The sequence below is a fragment of the Athene noctua genome, chromosome 6, assembly GCF_965140245.1.
Source record: "Athene noctua chromosome 6, bAthNoc1.hap1.1, whole genome shotgun sequence".
Taxonomy (NCBI): domain Eukaryota; kingdom Metazoa; phylum Chordata; class Aves; order Strigiformes; family Strigidae; genus Athene; species Athene noctua.
The window spans coordinates 44,178,603-44,203,846 of NC_134042.1; the positions used below are offsets into that span (position 1 = coordinate 44,178,603).

The window sequence follows — 25,244 nt, forward strand, 5'->3', positions numbered from 1 at the left end:
GGTAATCTTGCACTCTGTCATTCTGCCCTCCTGACCCTTGCAATAATATGTTTTTAGTAACAGGCTTTTTTTGTTGTTGTTGTGTTTTTTTGTAACTATTATGTTTTGTGTGTATTTGTCATTTTTAGTCTGCTGCTGTATCTTTTGCAGCTGTGGTAGTCATCAGCTTTTCATTTGGGTGCTATCACTTTTCCTTTAAGATCATGCTTCTAACTCCACTCTTCATCCGCAGTGGTGGTGAGCCTGCTACTGTATCTGCTGCATGTGTGTTCCAGTCTGTCCCCAAATTTAGCATATAACATCACTTACTGCTGTTTTTAATTTTATGTCAGCTCTGCTTACACAAAGTGACTTTTCCCAACAAAGATACACTTTTAAACAGCTTATGAAAACTCGTAATAGGTAGAATCTGGAGGTCTTGTGTGCATGCATACTGCTCAAAGGATTGTTCTGCCTAGAAAAGGCACTATAAACAACTTCTTTGTTAAGGTGCCTATTTGAGAACGCTCCAACCAGCTTTGTTTATCAAGGTCTTAATGCACATCTTCTGGATGTGAACGCTGGTGAACAGGCAGACAGGTTACAGTGATTGAACTGGTTAGTAGAGCTCATCTGAGCCATCGTAATTCTAGGTGCGCACTGCCAAGCTGAAATTACACTTTGAGGTGGGAATGAAGCTCAATTTTGCTTTTAGAAAGATCTGAAATTGCCCATAGGAATACTAAGCACAACTCAAATGGTAAGCTGATTGTCAGCACAGGTCTCATCCTGTTTCTGCTTCTTGTTATTGGGAGTTCTTCCACTGGTAAATGTCTATTTGACACAATTTGAGTCCTCTGTTCTTTGCCCAAGGAAATGTTTCAAATGCCGTGGTCAAGCAGTATTCCAGGTGCCTGCACACAGCTGACCTACTCTGTGTACCCACATCGGTATTTCATATATTTTTGCCATGTTAATTGCCTTGGAGATGATAATCTTGTTTCTGTGTATTTGTTTGCAGATGTTAAGAGTAGTTTTTTACTACCTGAGTTTTTAAATTGTATCAAATTGTTTCACAGAAATAGGTAATCAAATGTCAAGCCTAAGTAGCAACTTATTTATGCAAAGGACATAAATATTGACTAGTTTGAGTAAACTCCTTTAACTGGACCACTTGTTTCCAGATGTGGTTGCACAACTGTTCTAAGTCATTATAGCATCTGATACACTTTGGGTGCGCAATTTATCTTTAACTGTAGTTAGAATGTATCAAAAGTGTCATTTAAACTATCTGTGAAAACATTTTATGATCATACATCAAGCCATACATTTGAGAGAGTCATTTAAAGAATAGTTTGTGCACTGAATTATTTTTATAGATCGAGGTTAGCAGGTGTGCATGTGTTTGAAAGGCTCAGAGCCAGTGTGTAATACATCTTTGTGTCTTTATTAAAAAACAAAAACATACAATATGAACACTTATTAACTGTGAGTTGAGATGCTTCGGTCTGTCTGCATAACAGGATTTCCACATAGTTTTGATGACATGAGCATAGTTTCAAATGAGGATTGTGTTTAAAAGTTGTAATTCGTGAGCCCTCTGTTAACATTTAATGACCCTGTCAGGAGGATATGATTGATGCAATTAAGTTGTCTTGCTTGTGTGTTATATAATTGATATGGACTGAGAGTAGGATCCTAATTTAGAACATATGAATCTCTTGTCCCATTGCATTCAGGAATGAAATTAAAGCAATTTATAAATGTCTGCTTTTAGTTAAAATAGGGGGGAGGGAGGAGGAACATCTGCATGCCAAAGCGTTTTCAGTAGAGTCAAGGATTTATATTCCATATTTCAGATTTGGAATGCTTTTATCATATAGAATTAAATTTGCAGATCAAACTGATTTTAAAAGCAATATCAAAACGTTTATTCTGCCTTTGGAAAGTAAGTATATTTCTACAACAGTATTTTGAGGAAAGAAGTAGACACATTTTTTGATAACCAGTAAATGGTCCACTATTCAGTTTCTGAGATACTTTTAAATAGAAGAATTGGTATTCCAAAACTAAGCCGTTCACAAAAATATTTTTTCTCCTTCCCATCAACTCATTGCCGTTTTCCTCTATCTTCCTCCTCCAAACGGTTTCATTTACCGTAAAGTAACCAAAATAATTTTTTCTCTGTCCTACTGAGCTTCTGAGCTACAATGGCAACTGTGGATTTACTGCATGCTTAGAATTGGAAGACTTAAAACAGACGTCCCACATGTACATACAGTGCAGTATTCGGTATACTTTTGCCTACTGCTATGATAGTGTTCCTCTGAATCTGAACATCCACCATACTAAAAAGAAAGAAAAAGTTTAAAAATATGTGAACGCTAAATGGTAACAACCTGAAGAATGCTACAGCAGGGAGCTGATCTTGGCAAAGTTTTTTCATTGCAGCAGAAGCAGACCTCGGGTAGTAATAGATATTTTTTGAAGATTGATGCATTTTGAGTAATTTTTTATATAAACATTGTCACTTGTGGGTTACTTTGGTTTTGATAGGGTGAAGATGGCCTCAACCTTGAAACTTCTCTGTTCATTTATATTACATAATTTTTCAAATGAGTGACACAAGTGGTTGTCCACGATGTATGACAGTAGCTAATATATGTCTATGGTAATTTTTCTTTAACACAGGTGTTATGCTACTTTCCTTATGATAACTTGAGGTGCTGCCTGTTTATTAGGTGCTAACCATATCCTGGACTAAATAAACTTGAAGGTCAAAGGCCAGGGTGTTTATAGGTAGTAAAGTCAGAGGCTGATGTGCAAGATGTTTATCAGTACAGGATATGGTTATTACCAAGTTAGGGGGAGCCACCCTTAAGATGTTTCTGTTTCTTAACAATTTACCCATATGTACTTTCCTCAGTTTGGAGATGAGATTTTGATACTTTGAATAGATTTTTAAATGCATTAAGACTTTGTATGCCTCTACAATGCTTTTTTTATATGTTTAGTTTTATGTTTAAACATTATATCAGATTTCATATCATAATTTCCATCCCTTCTGTCCTTTAATTCTTGTGTGGATGTATGCAAAGAATGAGTGATCCTTGTGCAACGTTAAAGATAAGAAAGTCCTCGTTACTGGTTTTCATTCTTTTACCACCTTTGAACAGCAAACATAATTTCAAATTAATGGAAAGCTGATTTACTTGCTGTTTTCTTTTATTAGTTAAATGCTGTGATGATAGATGTAATGAAACTTGGACAGACGAGAAAGTTGGTATGTTTAGAAAACATAACTGAATTTTCAGACAAATAGGTTGAGTAGCTGAGCTTTCTATTTCACACCTCTTGGAAATGGTAAGTAACTAAAGCTGTGTAGGAGTAATAAATTGGAAGGGAAGTTTTCAGCAGTAAGTGAGAATTAATGTTGCCATTTCTTCCAGTTGTATAAATATGCATCTTGGTGTAATCCAAGATCTATGTAGCGTACTATATAAGCACTTCTATTGGAAATCTGTAGAGTAAGAAATACCCTTGCACTCGGATCATTGCTTTGAATAAAGGCAGATTTGTGTACTGTGCTGCTGAGAAATAACTTAACACACATCAGCCCCCCTGATGCACGCAGACACTTGCCTGTGGAGCATTGCCTGCAGTGCTGGTTCGTTACGGGGTGGTGCTCTGCTTTCTCATTACCTGGGAGCTCTGGTTTGTATTGCAATGTAGAAACTAGGAATACAAATTCATGTCAATAGCATGTAAGACTGGAAATTACTTATTTTTCTTGTCCTAGTAGTTATTTTGTCTAAGATCACAGTTTTGAAGTAGAGCGTATTTCTTTAGGACTCAAGTTTTGTATCGATTGTAAATAGATTTTCCAACAGGTCTTGGTACCTTGATGGGAGACTGCTGCTACTGATTACTTCAGTCTGCATTGTTTTTCCTCTTGCGCTTCTTCCTAAAATTGGTGAGTAATTAAAGGAGAGAAGCAAATATTATTCTACTTTAGTAGCAATTACAATTGAAGACTTTAAAAACTTAATGGGTTAGTTATTTATTTTAACTGGCAGGGGGCTGGTGATGGTGGGGATTACTGAAGTTGTTGTAGTGTGTTCTGCCTTCCAGCCCTGGCTAGTTAACCTATTACTTGGGTTGCAGTAGTATTTTGTCTGCAATACTAAAATAAAATCTTTACAGCAGAACATTAAAGAGCTGCATTTACTTACGGCATGCCATTAGTGGTAAGCCAGTTCTAATTCTGCCCTACAAAACTACATAAATGATCTGTGACAGGCAGTTGGAATGTTGTTATTCTGAGTCCTAAGCCCCAGATACCAAGCACTGTAATAGAAAACATGCCTAAAATGTAAAGCTTTAGCTGTACATTAGGATCACTTTCCTTATAAATTCTCTTTTATTTTTACTGTTATTTTACAGGCTTTCTTGGCTACACAAGTAGTTTATCATTTTTCTTGATGGTGTACTTTGCTCTTGTGGTAAGTTAAAAATCTGTGCACAGCTTATCTATTTTTTTTTTCTTATTGTTCAAATGTTTTCATAAGCCTATTTTGAAATGAATTGTTGTCCCCTCCCCCCCTTAACTTTTTGTGTGAAATTTAGAGTTTTCCTCAAGTTCAGTATGTGCTTGCTTGGACAGATTACACTTGTTTTGCTGAGGCATGGAAATGTATATGAACTTTCAAGCATGTGAAAAGATTTAAAATAATTATATTTTGGACTGGTAAATGTAATAATATTTTTGTTTTGCTGACAGTGCAGTGAAGGGAGCTGGCACGTATACTTTTGTTTCTCTACTAGTAGTGGAATGGAATTCTGTTTTCTTAGCTTCTAACTATTACTTACTGCAACTAGTGCAGAAGAAAATTTAATATACTCCAAATAAATGAAATTTACACATATAATGGAGTGACAGAGTTCAAAAAAAGGCAAAGAAAACTAGAACTTCATTAAGGCAGTTTACAAGATTCATTAATACGTCAATGACCTTATTCTTCTTTCCCGCTGAAAGGAAAAGTTCTTTTCTCTGAGCCATGTGGGGCTTTTTGACGCTGATGTTCACCCTCTCAAGGCCCCTGTGAGGTAGATGTTTCCGAATATCAAAAGTGAGACCTGCAAGGCAGATCTAAGAGGGAAAATGTGCCTTCAAGTTGCACTGTTTTTCTTTTTACTATTTTTCTCTTTACACATGTGTAATATGTAGTACAACCAAGCAACTCGCACTCTCATCTAGGTATGGAAACAAGAATCTTATTTGGGAGCCTGGAAAAATGTTCCCCTTCTCCCCTGTCATTCTGGCTTGCCTTGACTTGCATTTAATACCCGTTTTACAAAGGCATAAACAGAGTTGAAGGCAAGTTGAACAAACATGCCATCCAGGAGACCAAGGCAATCCATTAGGAACTAAACCATGTGATAAAACCAAACTTCAAAGCTGTCAAAACAGCTCCCTAGGGTATCCCTGGAGAATTGCAGTGTTTGTAGGACTTTGGGAAGTATTCTTCCTAAGCTGAGCACTGAGGAGCAGCCACAGCCTCTCCAGAGCTAATGGAAATTCATTTGTAATATTTATAAATTACCTTAACTTTTGACCTCTCCCCTAAAATTTATCTTAAAAAAAAAAATAAGAGAAAGCACTAACTATGATGCTGAAATAGTCCTTTGGCTGAAGGTGGTTTCAAGAGTTTTAAAACAAGTTCAGCGCCTGGATTTCAGTGGGAATGTGTGTATGCATTTCTGAAGAAAGCTGTTGTAATAGGTGGATGCATTGGAAAACAATTTTGGACTCAAAGACAAGTGTGTAAGCAAGACTGTTGTGCAGACGTGTCAAACTGGAATGGGGTTAGTTTTGATTCTCTATCAAAAAAGTAGTCAAAGTACTATGAAGGAGTACAAAGTCTAATGGATCTCTTCCAAAATGGTTACGTTTGTATGCTTAGTCTTTGTTGTTAAATGACAAAGAAACAGCCACAGTAAATCTAATTGAGGTCAAAATTTTTAAAAGCCATTACGGATATTTAAAAAAAACTAGTATTCTTCACAGAATGTTCTCTCTGACTTCTTTAGGCACTGAAACTCAAATGCATTAACTGTGGATTAGTTTTCATATCTAATTGTAGTGGCTGATATGTGCTGTTGAAATGGTGTTTTAGTTTGCACAATGTTAATTTCTGTACGGCAGATATGTTTTAATTTGTTCCAGAAGAAAACTGTGTTAGTCATATGGAAGTAATACAATTATATTTTGCATATACAATAATTCTGTGCATTTTCAAGTCCGTACCATCTGTTCAGCTTTTTGCCAGCAAGCCACAGTTTTAATATGGCCTGCAGAAAAGATAGGAACAATCGACAGTCTATGTCTTGGTCAGTATGGTCTAGTGAGTTCATGGAGCAAAAGGTCTAGAGACTACTCTTTGTTCTCTGTGCTCTGCTGTGGGGCTTTGGCAGGTCATGTATCTCCTCTCTGTGCTTCAGCATCTTTTCCTTTAAAGCTGATATACTGGTTGTAGTCCTCACTTGGAAAAAAGTGAAAACACTGAGATGAGATGATGTGGGAGGAAAATAAATATATGTAACTATTAAAGCCAGATTCTGTGAGGTCCTGTGCAATTTTTGTTTCTGATTGTTGAATACTTCCCTGACTTGAATCCTAAGCAAAAAGATATTAAATGTGATCGTTAATTTTTTTTTATTGCCTCCCCTCTTGCTATATTGAATATTGGTGAAGAGTAAAGACAGATTTTTCTTTTTTCATGGAGACAGCCCTGTTGGTAGCTTGTTCAACAAAGGTGTTAATGATTCCTGGTAGTATTTTTCTAAATCTCTTGTTTATGTTCCCACAACAAAATGTAAGGCAGATTGGGAACCTGCCACATGTAATGAATGATGTTATGCACAGAGAGACCCTCTTTGCTGAGTGCTGTCAGTACAGCTGGAATAAGGAAATTCCTGTTTTCACTCCGCAGATCTGAAAAAGCAGCATGACTAAGAATATTAGAACATTTTGAGCCTCTAACTTTATGTTTTAGCAATGTTTTTGGTGTGGGTTTAAAATACCTTATTTCAACAAGAATCTCTCTTCAGGTTATTTTCACTTAAAACCAAATGTTTGTTATACTCAAAATGTTTATATGAAATAGGCTTTAAAGTTCCAGAGGAAGCTTGTGCTGCGGGCATGACTGCTCAGCTAACTGGGCTGTGCTGCCAGTTTAAAAATCTTGTCCTGTTGGGGGGGACCTCATTAGACTACAGTTGGAAACCCAAACAGATTTTGAGTAATTAAGCATGTGGGCAAATATAATTACAGATTTTTTAAATGCACCAAGTGCATTTTATTTTCTCTCATTTTCTTTCCATTTCAATCTGTTCTTAATCTGTATTAATTTAATTTGAGAAGAATGTTCTTCAATGTTTTACGTTTGGCTTGTCTTGACTTCCCTCTGCAGTGTTTGTGTATGTCTTTGCTCTTCAGCTTGCAGGAGACCCTGCCCCTGCCACTGCCAGCCACACTTTGTTTTCCCCAAAGCTTGCTCTTTAGCTTCATGCCCCTTTTCATTGCTCAGGAAGCCTGTTCCAACCTTAGCCAGACTTCCCACAAAGCCTGCGTTGGAGCCTTCAAAGCATCTCCTTTATTTCTGCTATCTGAGTGCCTTTAAATACACAGAGATCTCCTTAAAAAAACACTTGGCCTTCTTCTCAACCTCATAAATGTCTTGAGCTAGCCAACAAGCCTGGGCTTCCCCGGGAGGTAGCACATCCATGGGTGCGTGGCTGTGGCACTCCAGCACCAGCGGTCTGTGTCGGGGTCTCAGCTCGTAGCTTCTTGCTGCTCAGGGCACGCACGGAAGGGATGAAGCAGGGGTGACCCACGTGACAGTCATGCTTTACGTACGATACAGGCCCAAATCAGATATTTAGTGTTCGGTCCCTTCCTGCTTCTCCCTTGCTCTTCAGTTGAACCTCTTGATATACTACCAGCACGTTCTTGTCCCTTCTCACGCCCTTCCTCAGATGAGGTTGCAGTTCACATTGTGTGGAGGGAGGCAGTTTAGCCAATGAAATAAGCAGGTAAGAACAGATCTCCTGGGATAAAGCAGTGCCAGTTTAATGTCAGAAAGAGGATTTCCATTGATAATCCTTTTTCACAAAGTGTGCAGACTGCTACTGAGCAAGCTACTACCTAGTGGCATACCTTCAGTTGTTGTGAGTTCTTAGTCATGCAATTTAAGATGTGTGTTATTGCCACAACTGGCTCAGCATGCCAAGTACCTGCAGTTTCCTTTCCCCACATTTTGTCTGGAGGTAGCATTTCTTTGCTTCTCCTGGCACTGGTGACAAGAGGGAGCATCTAATCCTTATCCTCTGGGAAACACCACTTGGCTGCAAGCAAAAAGTAGCTCTCTGAGCCAAGAGAAGCGCTCTCTTCCATGTTATTCTTCTCATGAATCTGAGTCTTTAATTAAGTTTTTAATTATTTGCTCTAGGCTTCAAAAGAATTAGAAACTCTAAAGCCAGGCAACTACAATAGGAAATTAATTAGGGTGAGGAGAGCAATGCAACTATCACTTTAAACTAGGCTCCTGAAAAAAGAGGTAACATTTCTTATTTTAATTTCCCTTTGATTTTCAGCCCTGTTACTTGGCAGTCCCTAAACCAGCAGGGTGTAGCTAAAGCCCCAATGACATTCTGGGACAATAATTGCATTTATTGTTTTTCCTTTGCTTTCTAGTCCAAACCATATGTTTCTGCCTTTTAAGATTAGCCCTAGGCTCTGCTCTATCTCTGTTAAGAGCTTGTCTACTCGGGGAAGGAGCCTGGGATAGCTAACACAGCAGCTATTCTGTACGGGAGGCAGTTAGTGTGGAGCACAGAGAGAGTGAATGCGGAGTGCTGGTTGTATTTCAGTTAATGTCAGAGCTCATTTCAGTGCACCACCTCCAGATAAGCAGACCATAAGGCTGCCAGCTGTGCGTAGTGAGCAGCTGGATGGAATGGCACTGACAAGTTTTTCTGTCAAGTTTCCTTGTGGCCTAACTATTGGTCAAGCCTGTTAATTTACTATGGGTGTAGCTCCCATGTGAGTGTTGCTTTGTATACCAACAATCTGATATTTTAGCTACGTATACCTAATTTTAGACTGATCTTTAGGGTATCATTCATACATTAAATATGCTGTCTTTGCAGATCATGATAAAAAAATGGTCGATTCCTTGTCCTCTACCTCTAAGTAGTGCCATAGAGACTTTACAGGTAAAGTGCACGCTGTTTTGAAGTTCTTCTAGTTTTATTAGTAACTGTAATGCTTTTTTACATTAGCGCTTTCAGAATGAATTGTAATTTAAATTCCTTCTTTTTGTAATCATCACAATCTAAAAAGTTTCATGTCTGTGGTTTGGTCTTATTCTTTCGTTATGCCATTTTCTTGCATGCATGTCTTACAGGTTTCAAATTCTACTGGGGATTGTAAAGCAAAGCTCTTTCATCTTTCAAAAGAGGTAATCTCTATTAACAATATGCAAACTTAAAGGGGGTGGTGGTTTTTAAAGAACTGGGGTTTAAACTCTATGCAGGGTAAGCTATTCTTCTGTAAAACTAGTTATAGGCTGCTGAAATATTTCCTATACCTGCTGCCAAGTGTTATCCAGTCTCACTCTTTCTTTTTTATATGAAGGCTGGCTGTCCAAGTTAGCATTTATGAAAACATTTTGCAAATATGACTGAAGTATAAAGCATAACAGATGCAGCAGTAGTCAGCCTCATGATGCAGTCGGACCAAGCCAACTTAATATGCTCTCAGCTGGAAGTCAACGCTACTTGGCTATATGGACACTTCTAGTTCCTGGCAAGGTAGAACAGGTTTCCTGAAACTGCCTGGACCTAAACTTAGTTTTTTCTTACCTGAAGCTAATTCTTCAGGCCTAATGCAATCTTGTGCATTTCATTGGATGCCAGCTTGGTATTTGTTAATTGATGTGGCATTTAAATCATGTCGCTACACATCAAGGCTTACAGGAGAGAACTCTAGTTGCAGTAGAACTCCAGTCTCTGTGGGGTGAAGAAGGGAAGAATAAATTTGGGATAGGCCTGTAGCGTAGTGGAATTTAGGAGGGACACAGTTGGTTGCATTTGTCTGAAAAGCAAAAAACCCACCCCCACCTCCCCAAGAAAAAGGGGGGGTGGGGGGGAAGCAAGCTTAGGCAATGCAAACATGAGACAAATGTTATTTGTAGATCAAAGAAGAAATTTTGCTTTGACCAGAAACATCTACTGTGAGGTCTGGCCTTTTGTGCTTTGAAGAATCTTGGGACTCATCTCTACTTCTTTTTTAATTTTAACTTTATCAGTAGAAAGTGGCATATTTTTACCAGTATGGGCCTGATTATGTCAGCACAAAAGTGTTCGTTATAGTTCAGCTTATTCCACTTGGCAATTGAAGTAAGCTATAGTAGATGATTCATCTCTTCTATTACAAGTTTTTGGAATAATACACCACTAGTTGCATGGTTGCAACTTTAATTATATAACTGTCTTAAAACTTTAGATGTCAAAGCATGTTATATTTTTTTGGATGCTGTATAAAATTTTTGAGAAGGAGTAATAAGAAAATAAGTCAGGATGAAGGAACTGGTAATTTGACAGGTAGCTATGGCTATTAGAATGTAGAAAACTTAGCGTATGATTCATGAAATTTTTCTGTCTCTGGGGCAAATCCTATTTTTTTTTTGCCCAAGTACTTGGCCTCAGTATAGCTAAAAAAGAATCTTTCAGTAGCTGGCTTATAGGCAGCGTGACCTCTCCTGATCATGAAACAGTAAGTTAGGACCACCACTTGAAGAGATACTAGTTGAAAAGGTCTATTTTTTGTGAAATGATTCAGAGATGCCATTCTGTGTTGTAGAGATTTATGTCAAAGCATTAATGTGGAAAGATTTCCACTGACTTCCAATAGTTGAACTGAATTCTGAATTAATCCAGATATTTTTCCAACCATCTGTAATAACAAACAACCTACAAGGTGTTTTTCTTTTCTTTTAGAGTGCTTATGCGATACCAACTATGGCCTTCTCTTTTCTCTGCCATACCTCAGTCTTACCCATCTATTGTGAGCTCCAAAGGTAATGTATGAAAACATCTGCAATATTAAATATAATTACAATGTTTCTGTAGTATTTTCTCCAAAGTAATCTTGAATCATTTTTATTTTCAAGTCGGTGTCATCAAACAATGCAAACGAAGTAGTTTGTATGTTTTTGGGAGATGTAGTTTTAGTCTGTACTGGCTTTTCCTCTCTTACAGGAGAGAAAAGTAGCAAATAAGGTTCCATCATCAATGTCAGTACATTGTCCTGGACTGGACAATCTGGAGAAAAAAAGTCATTTGCTAAGGTACTTACTAGTTAATTTTTATTGCTGTAACTGAATCTGCATTTGACCACGTCTGATTCAGTGGGGTATTTTTGACCCAGATTCTGTTCCTGGCTCTGAATATATTGTGTATAAATCAAAATTTTGATTTAAGAGATACTCTGGTATGTCTGAATTCCCTACAAGATGGGAACAATGTTAGCTGTCTGCATGAAAAGTGCCTTTTAATTACCAGATTAAAAATACTTTTTAAAAGCCTAAATATTACTAACAGCACAGACCTCAGGAAATACTCTGTGGACATAAATTAAGACAATGCTTTCTTATGAAAGGCAAGGTGCTATATAGAATGCATCGTGTTTAATAGTCCATAATACAGATTAAGTAACACTAATTTTCTGGGGTTTTTTACCTTTTAGTCCATCCAAAAGTAGAATGCAGAATGTAACTGTCACAGGAATTGGTCTGAGTTTCCTAATTTACTTTATGTCTGCTCTGTTTGGGTACCTGACATTCTATGGTAAGTATATTCTTCAAGTATTCTTTAGAATGAAGTCTAATAATAACTGATAAATGTATTCTGTCTGGAGTACCTGAGGTTTGTTTGTGCTTTGATACACTTGAATCCTCAGATATCTTGTTCCTGTGAAGACTTACGAATGTGCCTAACACTCCAAAGTATTACAGTCTCATTGATTTATCAACATGTAATGTTGCTAAACTTTGCAGGGTTTATGCCCTAAAATGCTATATAGACAAGATGCTAGTTCCTAAACTAGCTGATGGTCTGTTGATGTTCTCTAATGCTGTGTAATTAGACTACTCACTGCCACTATGTGTTGGACTGTATATTTTCACTTAAAAGCTGGGCACAGATCTATTATGGTCTCTGAGAAATTTTGAGATCTGATAATAGCCTGCTTGTCCAATACATTAGAAAGGTCTGTTCTAAGGCTATGTCTTCTAGCAAGATTTATCACTTATGAACCCTGTAATATCCCAGCACATTTGTAGTCTCTAAGCACTGAGAGCACTGAGGCTGTTGCCATTTCTGAGGGGAATTTGACCCACAGCAAGCTAGCCCTAATGTTAGGTGGGCGTGAAGGTTTGCAGCATGTTTTCCCTGTCTGATACAGCTTGGGTACAAAGCATGTATGGCAGCTTTGATTTGGTTTTGTATTTTTACAAATTAATTGGAGCTAACACTAGCTATTTCACTAGAAATCTGCTGGAAGTGGAAAATTTTTTTTTCATGAATCATCCAATTTATGAAGTTTTTTATTTTAAAGGATTGCACAAAGTGACTTCTTCATATACCTTTGTTTATGGGTAATGTAAAGACAAACTAGAGGACTCCTGAAGAAAATTGATGAGAAACTTCAGAAAATTAGATGGTCTGAATCAGAGAAAGTGACCATCTAGTTTTGTGTCTTGACTTCAGCAGAGGGCAATGACAAGACTAGGAAAGGATTTAAAAGCTTTGAGTTGGGCTTCCTAGTACATGCTTCTGGTCTTCAGTAATTTGTGTTGCATGCCGTTCCTGAGCCAGAGGTGGTATCTGTTTGGTACATGAACTGAACCAAGAAATGCACATTTCTTAGAGATGTTGTTGACAGAGTGCTTAATGAAGTAAATATACCTTTTTATTTAACAAACAGAAAAGTGGGTGGGGTATGACACTTGCCCTGCCAAATTCTACAGACATCTTTCATTTTCATTTGTGGTACAGTTTATGTGGTGATGTGCTTCAGTACCAGTTTAATAACTCTTCATTTGGACTTTTGAATGCTACTGGGTACAGTTTTTTTTAGTTTAAAGATAGATGACTTTGTCCAGCGTTGTTGCATTTCCCAAGTACACAGAAAGAGTTCAGAACTCTTATCTACATAGTGGCCTTTTTTTAAAGGTCCATCATAACCTTGGCAAAAGTAGGTGAGTGTCTGTTTCATATAGTAATTTTAGTATCCTGTCATGTAACATCACAGTTTGATGCCTTTTCTAAGAAATGCCATTTGGCTCTGTGTATCCTGCTATAAATTTGTGTTATGGTGTGTTTTGCTCACTTAGCACACATTGTCAAATTGAGTCACCTCTACTTGGTCAGCTGTCTCCTGGAGTAGTTTCATACAAATGTTGTCACATAAATGCATCACAGTCATTTATTAGAATTCTTCTAATGTCTTCTGAAAGCTCACCCTTTTCATAAGATGATCGTATGCTAACCTGTGTGGATTGGAGTAAATAAAAATTCTTGTAAGAGGCAGTAAGGCAGTAAGACAAAAGTGTTCTGATTAGGATTTCCTCTCCTTTTAGAGTGCTTTATATTTCTTGATTGTGGAGTTGAGATAGTGTCTGACAAGGCACCAAGAATATTGACTTTCAGCAGCTAATAATTCCAGATTTCTAGGGAGCTTTGCACCTTTCCCCCCCCATAACTGTCTGAAAATGTACCCTTGACACTCAAAATAATTTGAAAAATTATATAGGGAATCTTAAAACCCATAATGGCATATAGGCCGCTATTACTGTCTCTGTGTGGTTTGTAGGAAAATACAATTTTGAGTACCACTGCGAGAGTCTGAGAGATTCAGCAGGCTGTGTGGGATAGCCATCTGTCTCCAGATGAGATCTCAACAAGAAGTTAAAAAACCCCCAAAAACCCAGTAGCAGTCCTCAAAACCATCCCAGTTCCTGTTACATTCACTGTCGTAATTTCTTTGGGACTAGACCCTGTCTTGACCTTAGTCTTTTTAGTCTGTTTCACTGGGATGTTTCTGGTTTTCTGCAAGCCTGGTTTCTTTTAGTAACTTAGACTTGAGAGCCTAAAATGCTGGAACCAACAGTGGGTGTCTGTAAGAAATTCCCCCCTTTCCTTTCCAAGCTACTTCTCCTTTTTTCACTTTTTGGTTGTCTTGTTTAATTAACTTCTTTAAATAGAGAATCTGTTCCCTGTTCCTAAAACAGCAGTCTGAGAAAATGTAAACCATTTATTTTAAATTGAAAACAAAAAAAAAGTTCCCTCTCTGAAATGAGACATACTTCATCTTCCTGTGATTCACATGGCTTATTCTGTTTTCTGTGAATTTTAAACTTCATGTGGCAACTGGACTTTAGTGGAAATTTTCATCCATTCTGAAGTCCAGAAAAGCATAGAGTCAAGGTATGCTGAAAAACAGTAGCCAGGGTAGCAGGCCACTTTCATGGCTGACTTTTGTTGTTAACTTAGTGAAAAATTTCTCATTAGGAGGGCAGAAATCAAAAAAAAGGTGAAGGGTTCATCACTGATTCATCACCTTTTTTTGCCCCACTTCTACCTTGAATAGTACAAAAATAACACGATGGCATATCCATGGTGTACAGTACTGAGGTAATTCTGTAGTACTAGAGTCGGTTTTGCAAAGCTAAATAGTGGTGGAGAGCACATGATTCGTAGTGCTGAAGAACACAGAGCTGTCATCACAGGCCTGGTTGAGTGTGTTGTCAGTGCAGTCCTCTGTTACTCTCTGGGTGCTGTAAGAAACCAGACTGAAAGCCTTTAGGTGTCCTTGTGTTGCACTTGTGTACTCATTTGGCATAGAGAAAAATAAGTCTTCAATTGTCAATAGTTTTGTTCATTTTTATTTTTCTTAAACAAGAGATCTCATGTAGAAGTGTAACAGATGCCAGTTATCATTCTCCTTCTCATCCAGCAATATATTGCTAACTATACCCAGTAAAAACATATACGCTAGTGTAGTTTTGAACATTTCTTTCTTCCTTGAAATCAAAATTGCAGCTTTTCTTTCAAATCATGAAATTTTACCTTACATGTCATTTAACATTGCTGGGGAAAAAAGGGGAAATGCAATTCAGCCAATTTACCAAAACGAATTTGTTTCTGGATTCTAGTTCGACCAAAAGAATCTAGTGTTGACTGTTTCAACCACATAGAACAAGTTTTACTGCAAACTTGGCTTCATGTCACATCATCTTTCTTTTTAATGCTTTCTCCTTCGTACATGTATCTTCTCTTTAGGTAGCTTTGGCTTCAGCAAAAGCTCTACAGAGACTTGCCTCGTGAAGTTTTTTCAGTTTTCTTGAGGTTATGTATCCCAGTGTATCAGTGATGATTGTCTGCAGCTTCCCTCCACTCATTAGTCACAAGCAAATTGATCAATTTGAATGTAAGCTTAATGTGAGTTGCTAATTATCTTCCTTCTCAAATGATTAACAAAGCAATTAATTTTTCTTGTTTTCAGACAAAGTGGACTCTGAGTTGCTACAAGGTTACAGCAGGTACCTGCCACATGATACTGTCATCATGACTGTTAAAGTAGCCATCCTGTTTGCTGTGCTTTTGACAGTCCCTCTCATCCATTTCCCAGTGAGTACTCCTAAACACTTTGAAGCTGGCAGTAAACAGTGGTAATGCTAATGCTTTGCAGACTGTAGGATTTGAGTCACATCTAGTCTTGTGTATCTTATTCACTTGTCAAGCGATTGATCAAAGACCACATATTTGCATATGTTCCATGAAAGCTCCAAAATAACATCCAACCACTAAGCTAATTTGTGCTCTTGAGACAGATTTCAGATTAAACTAGCCCACAGCATTGTTTTTAATTTAGAGAATTCAGAACTTCTAAAGTTTACTTAGTTTGGGGTTTTTTTTCCCCTCTTAAATTGAGTTTTGCTGACTTGGTTTTTCCTTTCTACATGCACGCACCCACACACAAATACACTCTAAAACTCAATTTAATTGTAAATTAAAAACACATATTGACCTATTTCACAAAAAAACCCTACTTGAGTTTATCAGTACCATGGTAGAACTGCAAATTCATTCAGTTAGGACCAAAAAAAATTGTGCATGAAAAACTACGTATATAGAACTAGTATATAGATTACGTATCCATTGGTAACATGCTAACATTTGCTACCAAGCGTGCTCAAAGAGACAGAGCATTATCCCCCAGACATTCTTTTATCTCTCCAAAAAAGGAATAATTTCTTAAGACTAATGGCCAAGTGATAAATACTGCTTTAATACTAAAGTAAACTGTGCTACAGAAAGGCAAAACATTTAACTATTCCTAAACTTTTTTTCACTTTTAAAATGTTCTTTCACATCTGGAATGATGTAATTCTTAAGGTTATGAAGTTGCGATAAGATTAAAATATATGTATATGTATGTATTTACCCATGCAATATTTCTCTTCATATTATGCAGGCAAGGAAAGCTGTATTGATGGTATTTTTCTCCCATCTTCCTGTGTCATGGATTTGCCATATACTTGTCACTTTAACACTGAATACAATTGTTGTTTTGTTTGCAATGTACGTGCCGGACATTAAGAATGTGTTTGGAGTAGTTGGTAAGTTGTGGTGTTTGTTTTTCTTAAATTTTCTTTAAAAAAAAATCAATATTGTGATAAACTAATATACTTTAATCTTGCTCTAAGTAAAATCTTACTTTCTGTTTTTTAAAGGTTCAACCACATCAACGTGTTTGCTTTTTGTATATCCTGGACTATTTTATCTTAAACTTAGCAGAGAGGACTTTTTATCACCACAGAAGCTTGGGGTATGCTTTTTTTTCATGTGTGTTAATTGTATTTAAACAGGTTCATTTTAGATGCATCTTAATACACTGTAGAGCACATAATCAAAGGGGCAAGGTTCTTGTTTTCATTGCAGTTCACAAAATCTACGAGCATTTTCTTTTATCCTTCATGATAGATCTAGTATTTCTGAAACTCCTTCACAAGAGATTTTTGACTAGCAGTATGTCCATATGCTGGACCGTTGATCTGAATACATGCTTTTCCCTATAGTTTTCAGATGTTGACTTTTAATCCAATTTCTCCTCAGTTTTTATGCGTTACTCTGATGTTGTCTGGACAGCTGGGACAAAGCCAAACTGCATTTAAGTGAAACAGTGTTTATGCTTGTTTTCTATGTAAGCTTTCTCAAGAACTTTTTTTTTTTTTTTTTTTTTTGCCTCTTCCTCTTTTTTCTCCTTTTTAATCCTAACTGGAATTTATGCATCGGCCTGCTTTTTGCACTGTGACTGTCTTCATTTTAACCGCTGCTTAGCACAGCAACTTCATGACAATGGCTAAAGCGCTGACAAACTGTTTTTATATAGTCCTTCTGCCATTCTTATGGTTCATAGGGCTGCTCTTGTATTGACAAAATAAGGAATCTGAAAGAAAATCTAATAATGATGCTCTCTGACCATTTAATGTCTGGACTACTTTCAACAGATCTGGGGCCTTGTTATAAATCAGCAAGCTACTGTCTTTTGAACTGCAGTTTTATTATCATCTGATCATCTGGCTGTTCAAAAATGTAAAGAATCCATTGTAACTTTAATTCTATTTCGAGTAAAATACAAATTCAATTTCTTAATTCATTCAGATTTGTAAAGAGCAAATGATTTTTGTTTTGGTTTGTTTTTTTTTTCTGACAGATAATGTGAGCAAGCACACTAGACTGCTCTGAGAGTTCCCAATGAAACTGTCCCAGAGCAGGCTTTATTTAGTTTCCCCCTAAGCAGATACCTTGTGTTTGACAACTGAGTAATTTGAAACATTAAAGATTATTTTTAAGGACACTGTTTAAATCTATTCATACAGGGTTTTTCATCATTAGTAATAGGCCTTAGAAATGTAAAATATTTCCTTCAGGAAAACATTAATTTCTGCTTTTCTTTCTTCACAGGCATGTGCATTGGTTATTTTTGGCATTTGTGTTGGCCTTCTCAGTTTAGTTCTAATAATTTTCAATTGGATTGATCAATAACAGGCTATTGTCACTGTCTGAACTGAGCTTCAGAAGGACAGCGAGAACCAGAGATGTATCAAAACTGCTGAAATGCATGCTGGACATCCTAAAGAAAACACTGACCAAAGCTGTCTACGGAAGAAATCGCTCTTTTTCACTGTGTTAGTGATGTTCCTTCTTTAATCTTAAGTCACCTTCTTCAGTTGTTGGACAATTAGTCTTTGCCATTCTAAAATATTAGTTTTTAATTATGTAATCATGACGGGTAAAAAGGTCTTTTGAGAATTTCTGCAATGCAAAAATGGTTTAGTGCACATGGTGAACAAAAGCAGAACCTTGGAATAACTCCTCTTCTAAAGACAGATGGGTAGATACACATTAGTCATGATGTGTATATTATGTTGTGTGCATGTAAACTGTGAAAGACTTCTATTGCTTGAATAATTTCCAAACTTTCAGCCAGTTCACAATAAGAACTTCTGATTCCAAATGTTTACCCTAACTTATCCTAACATGGATCCAGAAACCAACCACCTTAGCCCAGTTTAATGGGCACATCATGATTATAATTGTTGGATTTTTTAAAATACAGTTTTTATACCTCACTATACTTGAATCATACTGAAGTAATTTTTAAATTAGAAGGCTTTTCCCACCTAGCATAGTAGCTTTTAGTAGCATTAGGAAGTATTTCCCTTTTTCAATTGTTAATAGACATTTTTTCAATTAATATCTACTTTTGAATATTATCCAGTGTACCTCAGTATTCCTCCCAGTGAAAGACCCCTTTCTTTCTCTTATTCCCATTTTTACAAGTTTTTCGTATTTGAAATAGAGTGGTTTTGTATTTTATGTACTGTTGTGTGTCAGAGAAGGTTTGGGCTTGAAAGGTAAAATTCTGCCTCTGTTGAAGACAAAAGAAACTTTACATTTATGGAACAGTAATTTTACTTCAGATCTCTATAAACCTCCATGTACCATTTTATAATTTTTTTTTTTTTTTGCATGAAATGTGAATGCAGTTTTGGACTGGGCTCTGTTAAATATGGTATTGAGTGCCCACCACAAAAGTTCCTCATTAGTAGAATGAAAGCAGTGGCTGATACCGTGGTAAGGTTTTTAAAATTTGTTTCTATCAGATGGGATCTTATGTCTTTAAAATAGCCTGTTCTCTTCAGAAACTTTATGCCCTAAGGAAACTAAGCTGCCACAGAAGTGGCTTATGTAAAGTTAAGAAGTTAGACCTCAGCCTCAGAGAGTGGGAAAATTCTTCATTATTTCCGGATGCATTATTTCTTTTACTTTAGCTTAGCACTTTTATATCTGAGAAGTGGAAGAAGTCACAAGTGAATCAGAGTGAAGTAATACATCTATCTAATATGAAAGCAGCTAGTAAGTGACATTTATTTAATGTTTCAGTCTGTAATGTGCACAGTTAGCAAATTAGTTGACTGTTGCTAGAAAGTCCTGCTGAGACAGTTCTGTTAATGTGTTGACTTACATCTTATCAGTTGAGATAGGGGCGCTGCCCCAGAGCCTGGCATTTCTAACTTCTCAGCAGTGGGGCTGTGCTGTTAACCTTTTTAATTGTGTCACACAGGATTTGGGAAATGCTGACTGATGTGCCAACTTTAACATAACCCTGATTGAATGTGCTTGATCCTCACCTGTCTAATAGGGAGAAACAGCAAATAGCAGAGTGGGAATCGTCTTTTCTGTTCCTGAACTCTCAAACTAGGATGACAGCAGATCACTCAGATCTCTCGGGATCCATAAGTTACTTTTCATCTTTGATAGCTGGCCTGAAGGCACTCAGGTGGTGCAGCTGGGTACTGCTTCAGGAATCCTATTTGCCTGGGGAATATTCTTGTACTTCTGAGTTTAATATAGAAATAGACATGTGCAGTGGGGCCTGGGCACTAACTCTGAAGTTTTGGTAGGATCCCTGGAAAAGACTGCAGTTTATTTTATAATAAAGTTTCTAGCAGAAGTTTTACTACACAAGATGAGCCATCTAATAGTTTGTCGGTACCAGAAAGAGCACGTCCACTCTTGGCCAGAAGTTCATAACTACTGTGGCACTGGCAGTGGCTCATGGCCAGCGTGTTTAACTAGCAGAAAACCAGCGTGATCGCAAGGTGTGACACCTTTTCTGCCAAAAAAAAAAAAAAAAGGAACTGAATGAGCTCATTAGGGGACAAGAAAAGTGAGGGGTGTGGTAGGAGTGGGACTGCCTTTTTGAGCAGCAGCAGCCATTAGATAGCACGTTTTTCTCATAAAACTTCACACTTTGCCCAGCAGTTTTGCTTCAGCAGGTTAAAGTGTGTGTGTGTGTGCTCACAGGGGATGTCTCTCAGTTGAGAGGTCTCTGACGTCCTTTGATCAAGGGATGGATCAGGCTTTCTCAGCATCGTGTGAGTATTTATGGTTGAGGCTCCTCATCTTGCCTTTATTCTTGCAGTTCTCCCAACTTGTTTAACTCCTGATAACCAGATGTAGCTGCCTTCCTGCCTGTGGCTCCCGCTGAATAGCTGTGTTTCCCAGGCTTTGTTATGCTGTAGGGATTCAGCCACTCAGCGTATTGTAGTAGTCTAAAAAGTAGTGTAAAAAGATAAGTATTTACCTCTTAAAAGTGTACCTTGAGAAAGCAATGACAGCTGTACATCAGGAAGTGATTTTCTGACTGAACCAAAACTTTTTATGAAAACGGGAGAACTTACACTCATGTGAATGAACTGTAGGGTTTTTTCAGACACTAGAATTTAGGAGGAATATTTATTAGAAATTTTTTGGAAATTTTCTCATTTATCATACTCTCTTGTAGCATACTATTGAGTAATACTTGTAGTCACTGCAGTCACTTTATTTTAAACTCTAATCAGCAAGATTTGACACTGAAGACAGATTATCTGTGAAGGTGCAGAAAGGTGACGACTTTTTTACTAAGCTTTTGTTTTTTCCTCCTCCCCCTGAGAAAGCAGTCTTGCCCTGCACTGTAATGCTCTCTTCGTACACAGGCACTTGGGTTTGTGTGCATTGTCTTAAAAAATGTGACTGAGAAAATACCTGATGTACACTGTTAATTTTACAGTTGATTCCTGTAATGCTATGGAAATCACTACATGTAATATTTTTCATCCCTAAGTATTATCCTAACTAGCTTGGCTAGAAAATAACTATCCTAATAGGTAGAGTTTGGAACGATGAATGCCAGTGAGGTTAATTCTCACTGAGGATGAATGGAAGCTATTCACACCTCTGCTGGAGCTCTATTACTACATTTAGCTGTGGTGCAGAAAGGATCGCAGCACAGGGGCTGACAGAATGTGTGGTATCTTTCATCTGAGAAAGAGTTAGAAATACTGCTGCTTTTACAGTTCTATGACATATAACTTAAAATATGGAGAGAGGGGCAGAAAGAACTTCTGTTTCCAAATTTAGAAAAAGTTGTGTTTTCCACAATGAAAAAGTATAATAAGGAGACTTTTTATCCTTCCCATCTCCCACAGATTGTTCATGGTGTCTGTGTAAAGATTTCACCACAGTTGTGCACTAGCATGAATTTTTGGAACAAAACAGGCCCCCAGTCTGGAACTCTCTGCTCACAGTTGCTAAATATATTTATTCTTGTATACAGATTTTTTTTTTTTTCCCAAACTTCCAGATTTATAAGTTTCAGTGGTTCTGCTTTGTTACCTGTAGCTAGCATTTTCCAACCTTCTTTTCTGAAGACTTGACAGGAATGGGTGAAGGGGCCCACAACATTTCTGCACTCACTTGGAAAGGCTGCCTTTCCCCAACTGAACAAGAACAACAGTGTAAGAGATGATAATTAATTGGTTGCCTTTGATTTGTTTTCTCTCTTTCTCCTATTTCCATTCCTTGTCCATTTGAAGGCTGCTCAGATTTCAGATGAACAGTGGTAAGCTGGGTGTGGAGAGTGTCTTTTGTAAACAGCATTGTAGGAAGGAGTACCACAAAACAAAAGCGCTATAAACCTGTCTTTGTGGGAAATGCTCGTGTTTTATTCCCGTGTTTCTAAGCAGTTTGTATCTTAATATATTGATTTTCATGGCAATATTTGTTTAAAATTCTCTCACGTGTCCCGTACAATGAAAATTGAGACACTGAAACTGTCCTATCCTCTTGCTGTCCCTCCTTTCACCTTCCCCTTCAATTTTTGCATCAGTGTCAGGTAGGGCTGAGCAGGAGTGTGCCCTTAGCTGAGAGTCTGAGCAGTTGTTATGGGAAGTGCAGCCTGGGCGAGAGGGTACGGGTCAGGGAAAGCGCTGCTGGATCCATGCCCTGCAGGCTTATCTTCCCTAAGTGCCCACCACTGCTCATCGCTGGAGGTCAGTGCTGTGCCTAGGCTGGCCTTTTTGGTTTGCCCGCCTTGTTTGTTTGTGTAAGAATTTACGTTTTTGAATGTGGTCACGTCTTAACTTTGCAACATGGGAAGACTGCTGATTTGGAGTTCTTAAATCATTTGTATCATGCTCAGGGTGCTGGTATTTCCTACCCTTGCAACCCTCCTCATGAGGATGAAAACACAACAGTGCAATGGGATCTCTCTGATGGAGCTGCTAAGGCAAGCGTTAAATCCTTGAGCAGCTCACAAGCACGTTGTTTCCATGAGAGAACACAGGCTTGTACTTTAGTGTATTTCTCATGCTGTGCAAAGTACCATTTTGGTACGGCTCTGGGAGCCAGTGCTCCAGCAGCAGTAGTCCACGGGGGCTGTGAGGATGCAGAGCAGCCCTCAGGCCCCGCTTGCCTGTTTGGAGGCTCCATGGGCATCTCTTGGGACAGAAGTAGAGCAGGTTTGTGGACTGATGTGGGTGTTTTGCCTGACCCAGTATGGCCAGTCTCATTTCAGATGAATTCCTAAAATTAATTTTGAGGATTATTTGCGAAGAATATGAAACGCTTTCATTAGCATGAGCACATTCAGTGTTACATGTGACGGAGGGGGACAGAAATGTGTCTGTTATGGATAGAAGTGTCAGCAGTGTCCCCGTTACCACGGAGGTGTCCCTCTCTGGCAGGCCAGCTCCCAAGCCCTTCCTGAGCCAAAGGGAGGTTCAGAATTCAGAGTCCTGCCGATTCAGCAGCCCGCGGGCTGCATGTGGCTTACACTCTCATTTCTATAAAAAATAGGGATGGACGTAATTATCAATGCATCACTGCAAATACTTGAAGATTAATCCAGTTGTTTCCAAATGTCCCTACTTAAGGAGATGAAAATTAATCTTAGTTCTGTAGTGGCATCCCAATGTGCTCTCTAATTAAAGGTTGAAATTCAGATCAGTCCAGGAGCTAAAGTAACATTGATTATTGTAGAACTCCTTTCTCATTTTGCTTTACCTGAAACTATGGTTTTACTGTTGACTTTCGTGTTGAAAATGTTGAACATTAGTTGTAGGTGCTTTGCATACTGAAAAACCTTTGGACACGTTTACTGCTCCTTCCTAATGACTGCCGATGAGAAAGAATTTTCAGTATTACAAGTGCTGCCTAATTTTTACAGTTTATGGTGGTGGGTTTTGTATTTGTGTTTCAGTAGTGATCATCCAACTGTGCCTCATGGGGAAATGGAATTCTAAAAAAAAAATTATCTGTGTGTAAAAATTGCCTAACTCATGTCAAACCTGTATGTTGTACAACAGATTTCCTATTTTGAATTCTCCCTCCCTCAGATTCCCCGTGGAACAGCCAGGGCATGTTCTACATAAACCAGAAAATAAAGAACAGTACTTGCTTAACTCATGCGATTGTCATCTTTGCTTTGTGCATAATGTGCCTGGTTAGTGAAATAGCCAAGTGTGTCTATGCGGTTTGTTTCTGATGTGCAGCAGTGTCCTGCTAGTCCCAGCTCAGGCAGTGGCATCACTTTTTCCAGGGAAGGGGGTTGTTCTTAAAAGTCATTCCAGGTTTGGTGGTGTTATTGTATTTGTGCACTTACATGTGCTCTCCATCTATGTAGTTCTGTGTGATCCCCCCTTCATTCTGCAGGTGATGTCTTGCAGCACCCGGCTCGAAATGGATACGAGTCGTCCAGGAAGCTGTTATGAATTGCTCCTCCTGGACCTGTCTGCTCTTGGTGCTTGATTTTACTCTTTGGACCATGCTCTCCAAAACAGAAAGGATGCGGAAAATAACTTCCAGTGAGAACTGCAGCTGACGTCCTCTCAGGTATTGGTTTCATCAACAGCAAACCTGCCTCCTGCTGTTCTGCTCCCCTCTGTAAAACGAGAGGCAGCAGAAGAGATGTCAGAGGCTGTAGCTGTGCAGCATGCTGCCCCGTGCGAGCCCTGCCTACGGGCCACTGACAGTGGGTGCCCAGCTGGCCTGGCAGTGCAAAGTGGGGTGAAAAACGGCTCCTTTAGGGCAGTTTGGGAAGGGCCACCTTGTGCCACAAGGTGAGGGTCAGCTGGGGAAGGCAGAACGTTTTGTTATGGGGTAGTAGCTGGAGGGATGATGGCTGCCCTGGAAGGGCTCTGGGGTAGGGACGTGATTTTTGGCTGTAAATCACAGTATGCTCTAATAGCTGGGACTGACAACCTGTGAGCACAGCCCCAAGCACTTTGCAAGGTCTAAGGGAGTTCTGAATACAAGTATTAAATGGAAAAAAACCCTCATTATTGTGCTGCTGGCTTGATTCCAGAGCTGTATGAATGCTCACACACGTGGAAATGAGTATCAGCAAATTCATGTTTTACTTAATAAATGTTTGCCCCAAGTAGAACTGGTACCAAACAGCACAAAGCCCAGCTTTTTCAAGTGCAGTGCAGAATTCGGTCGTGCACCACACCAGCTGCTGGTACCTGGTTTTGTTGCCAAGTGGGTCCTCTCTGTGCTTGGTGTTTCTCCTGCCTCCGGCATTGCTGCTCGCATGTCAGTGGTTTACACAGCAGCCGCATGACACCAGGCAGCTCTCCACACCTGGTTTAAATTTAAAGCTCGTTTGCACATGATGTCACACTTTTATTGTCAGCCCGGCAAAGGTCAAGACAGTTCATTTTGGGAAGGTTTGCATTGTTGAGCCTTTACAGTGCTGCTATTAATGCCTTCACCATCTGACTTCCATTTCAGTTTTCTGGCATGATGTA

At 38.5% G+C, this 25,244-nt stretch overlaps 1 protein-coding gene across 1 annotated transcript in view; it reads left to right on the top strand.

Annotated features, from left to right (window-relative positions):
- SLC38A6 (solute carrier family 38 member 6) overlaps positions 1–23,897 on the top strand; it is a 44,746-nt gene extending 20,849 nt beyond the window's left edge. Inside the window, exons 7-16 of the mRNA XM_074908828.1 lie at positions 3,870–3,952; positions 4,423–4,481; positions 9,190–9,255; positions 9,447–9,500; positions 11,041–11,120; positions 11,789–11,889; positions 15,608–15,732; positions 16,580–16,724; positions 16,839–16,933; positions 18,073–23,897. Of these exons, the coding sequence (XP_074764929.1) occupies positions 3,870–3,952; positions 4,423–4,481; positions 9,190–9,255; positions 9,447–9,500; positions 11,041–11,120; positions 11,789–11,889; positions 15,608–15,732; positions 16,580–16,724; positions 16,839–16,933; positions 18,073–18,153 (889 nt within the window). The 3' untranslated portion in view covers positions 18,154–23,897. The remainder of the gene's footprint in view (positions 1–3,869; positions 3,953–4,422; positions 4,482–9,189; positions 9,256–9,446; positions 9,501–11,040; positions 11,121–11,788; positions 11,890–15,607; positions 15,733–16,579; positions 16,725–16,838; positions 16,934–18,072) is intronic.
- The last annotated feature ends 1,347 nt before the right edge of the window (positions 23,898–25,244 follow it).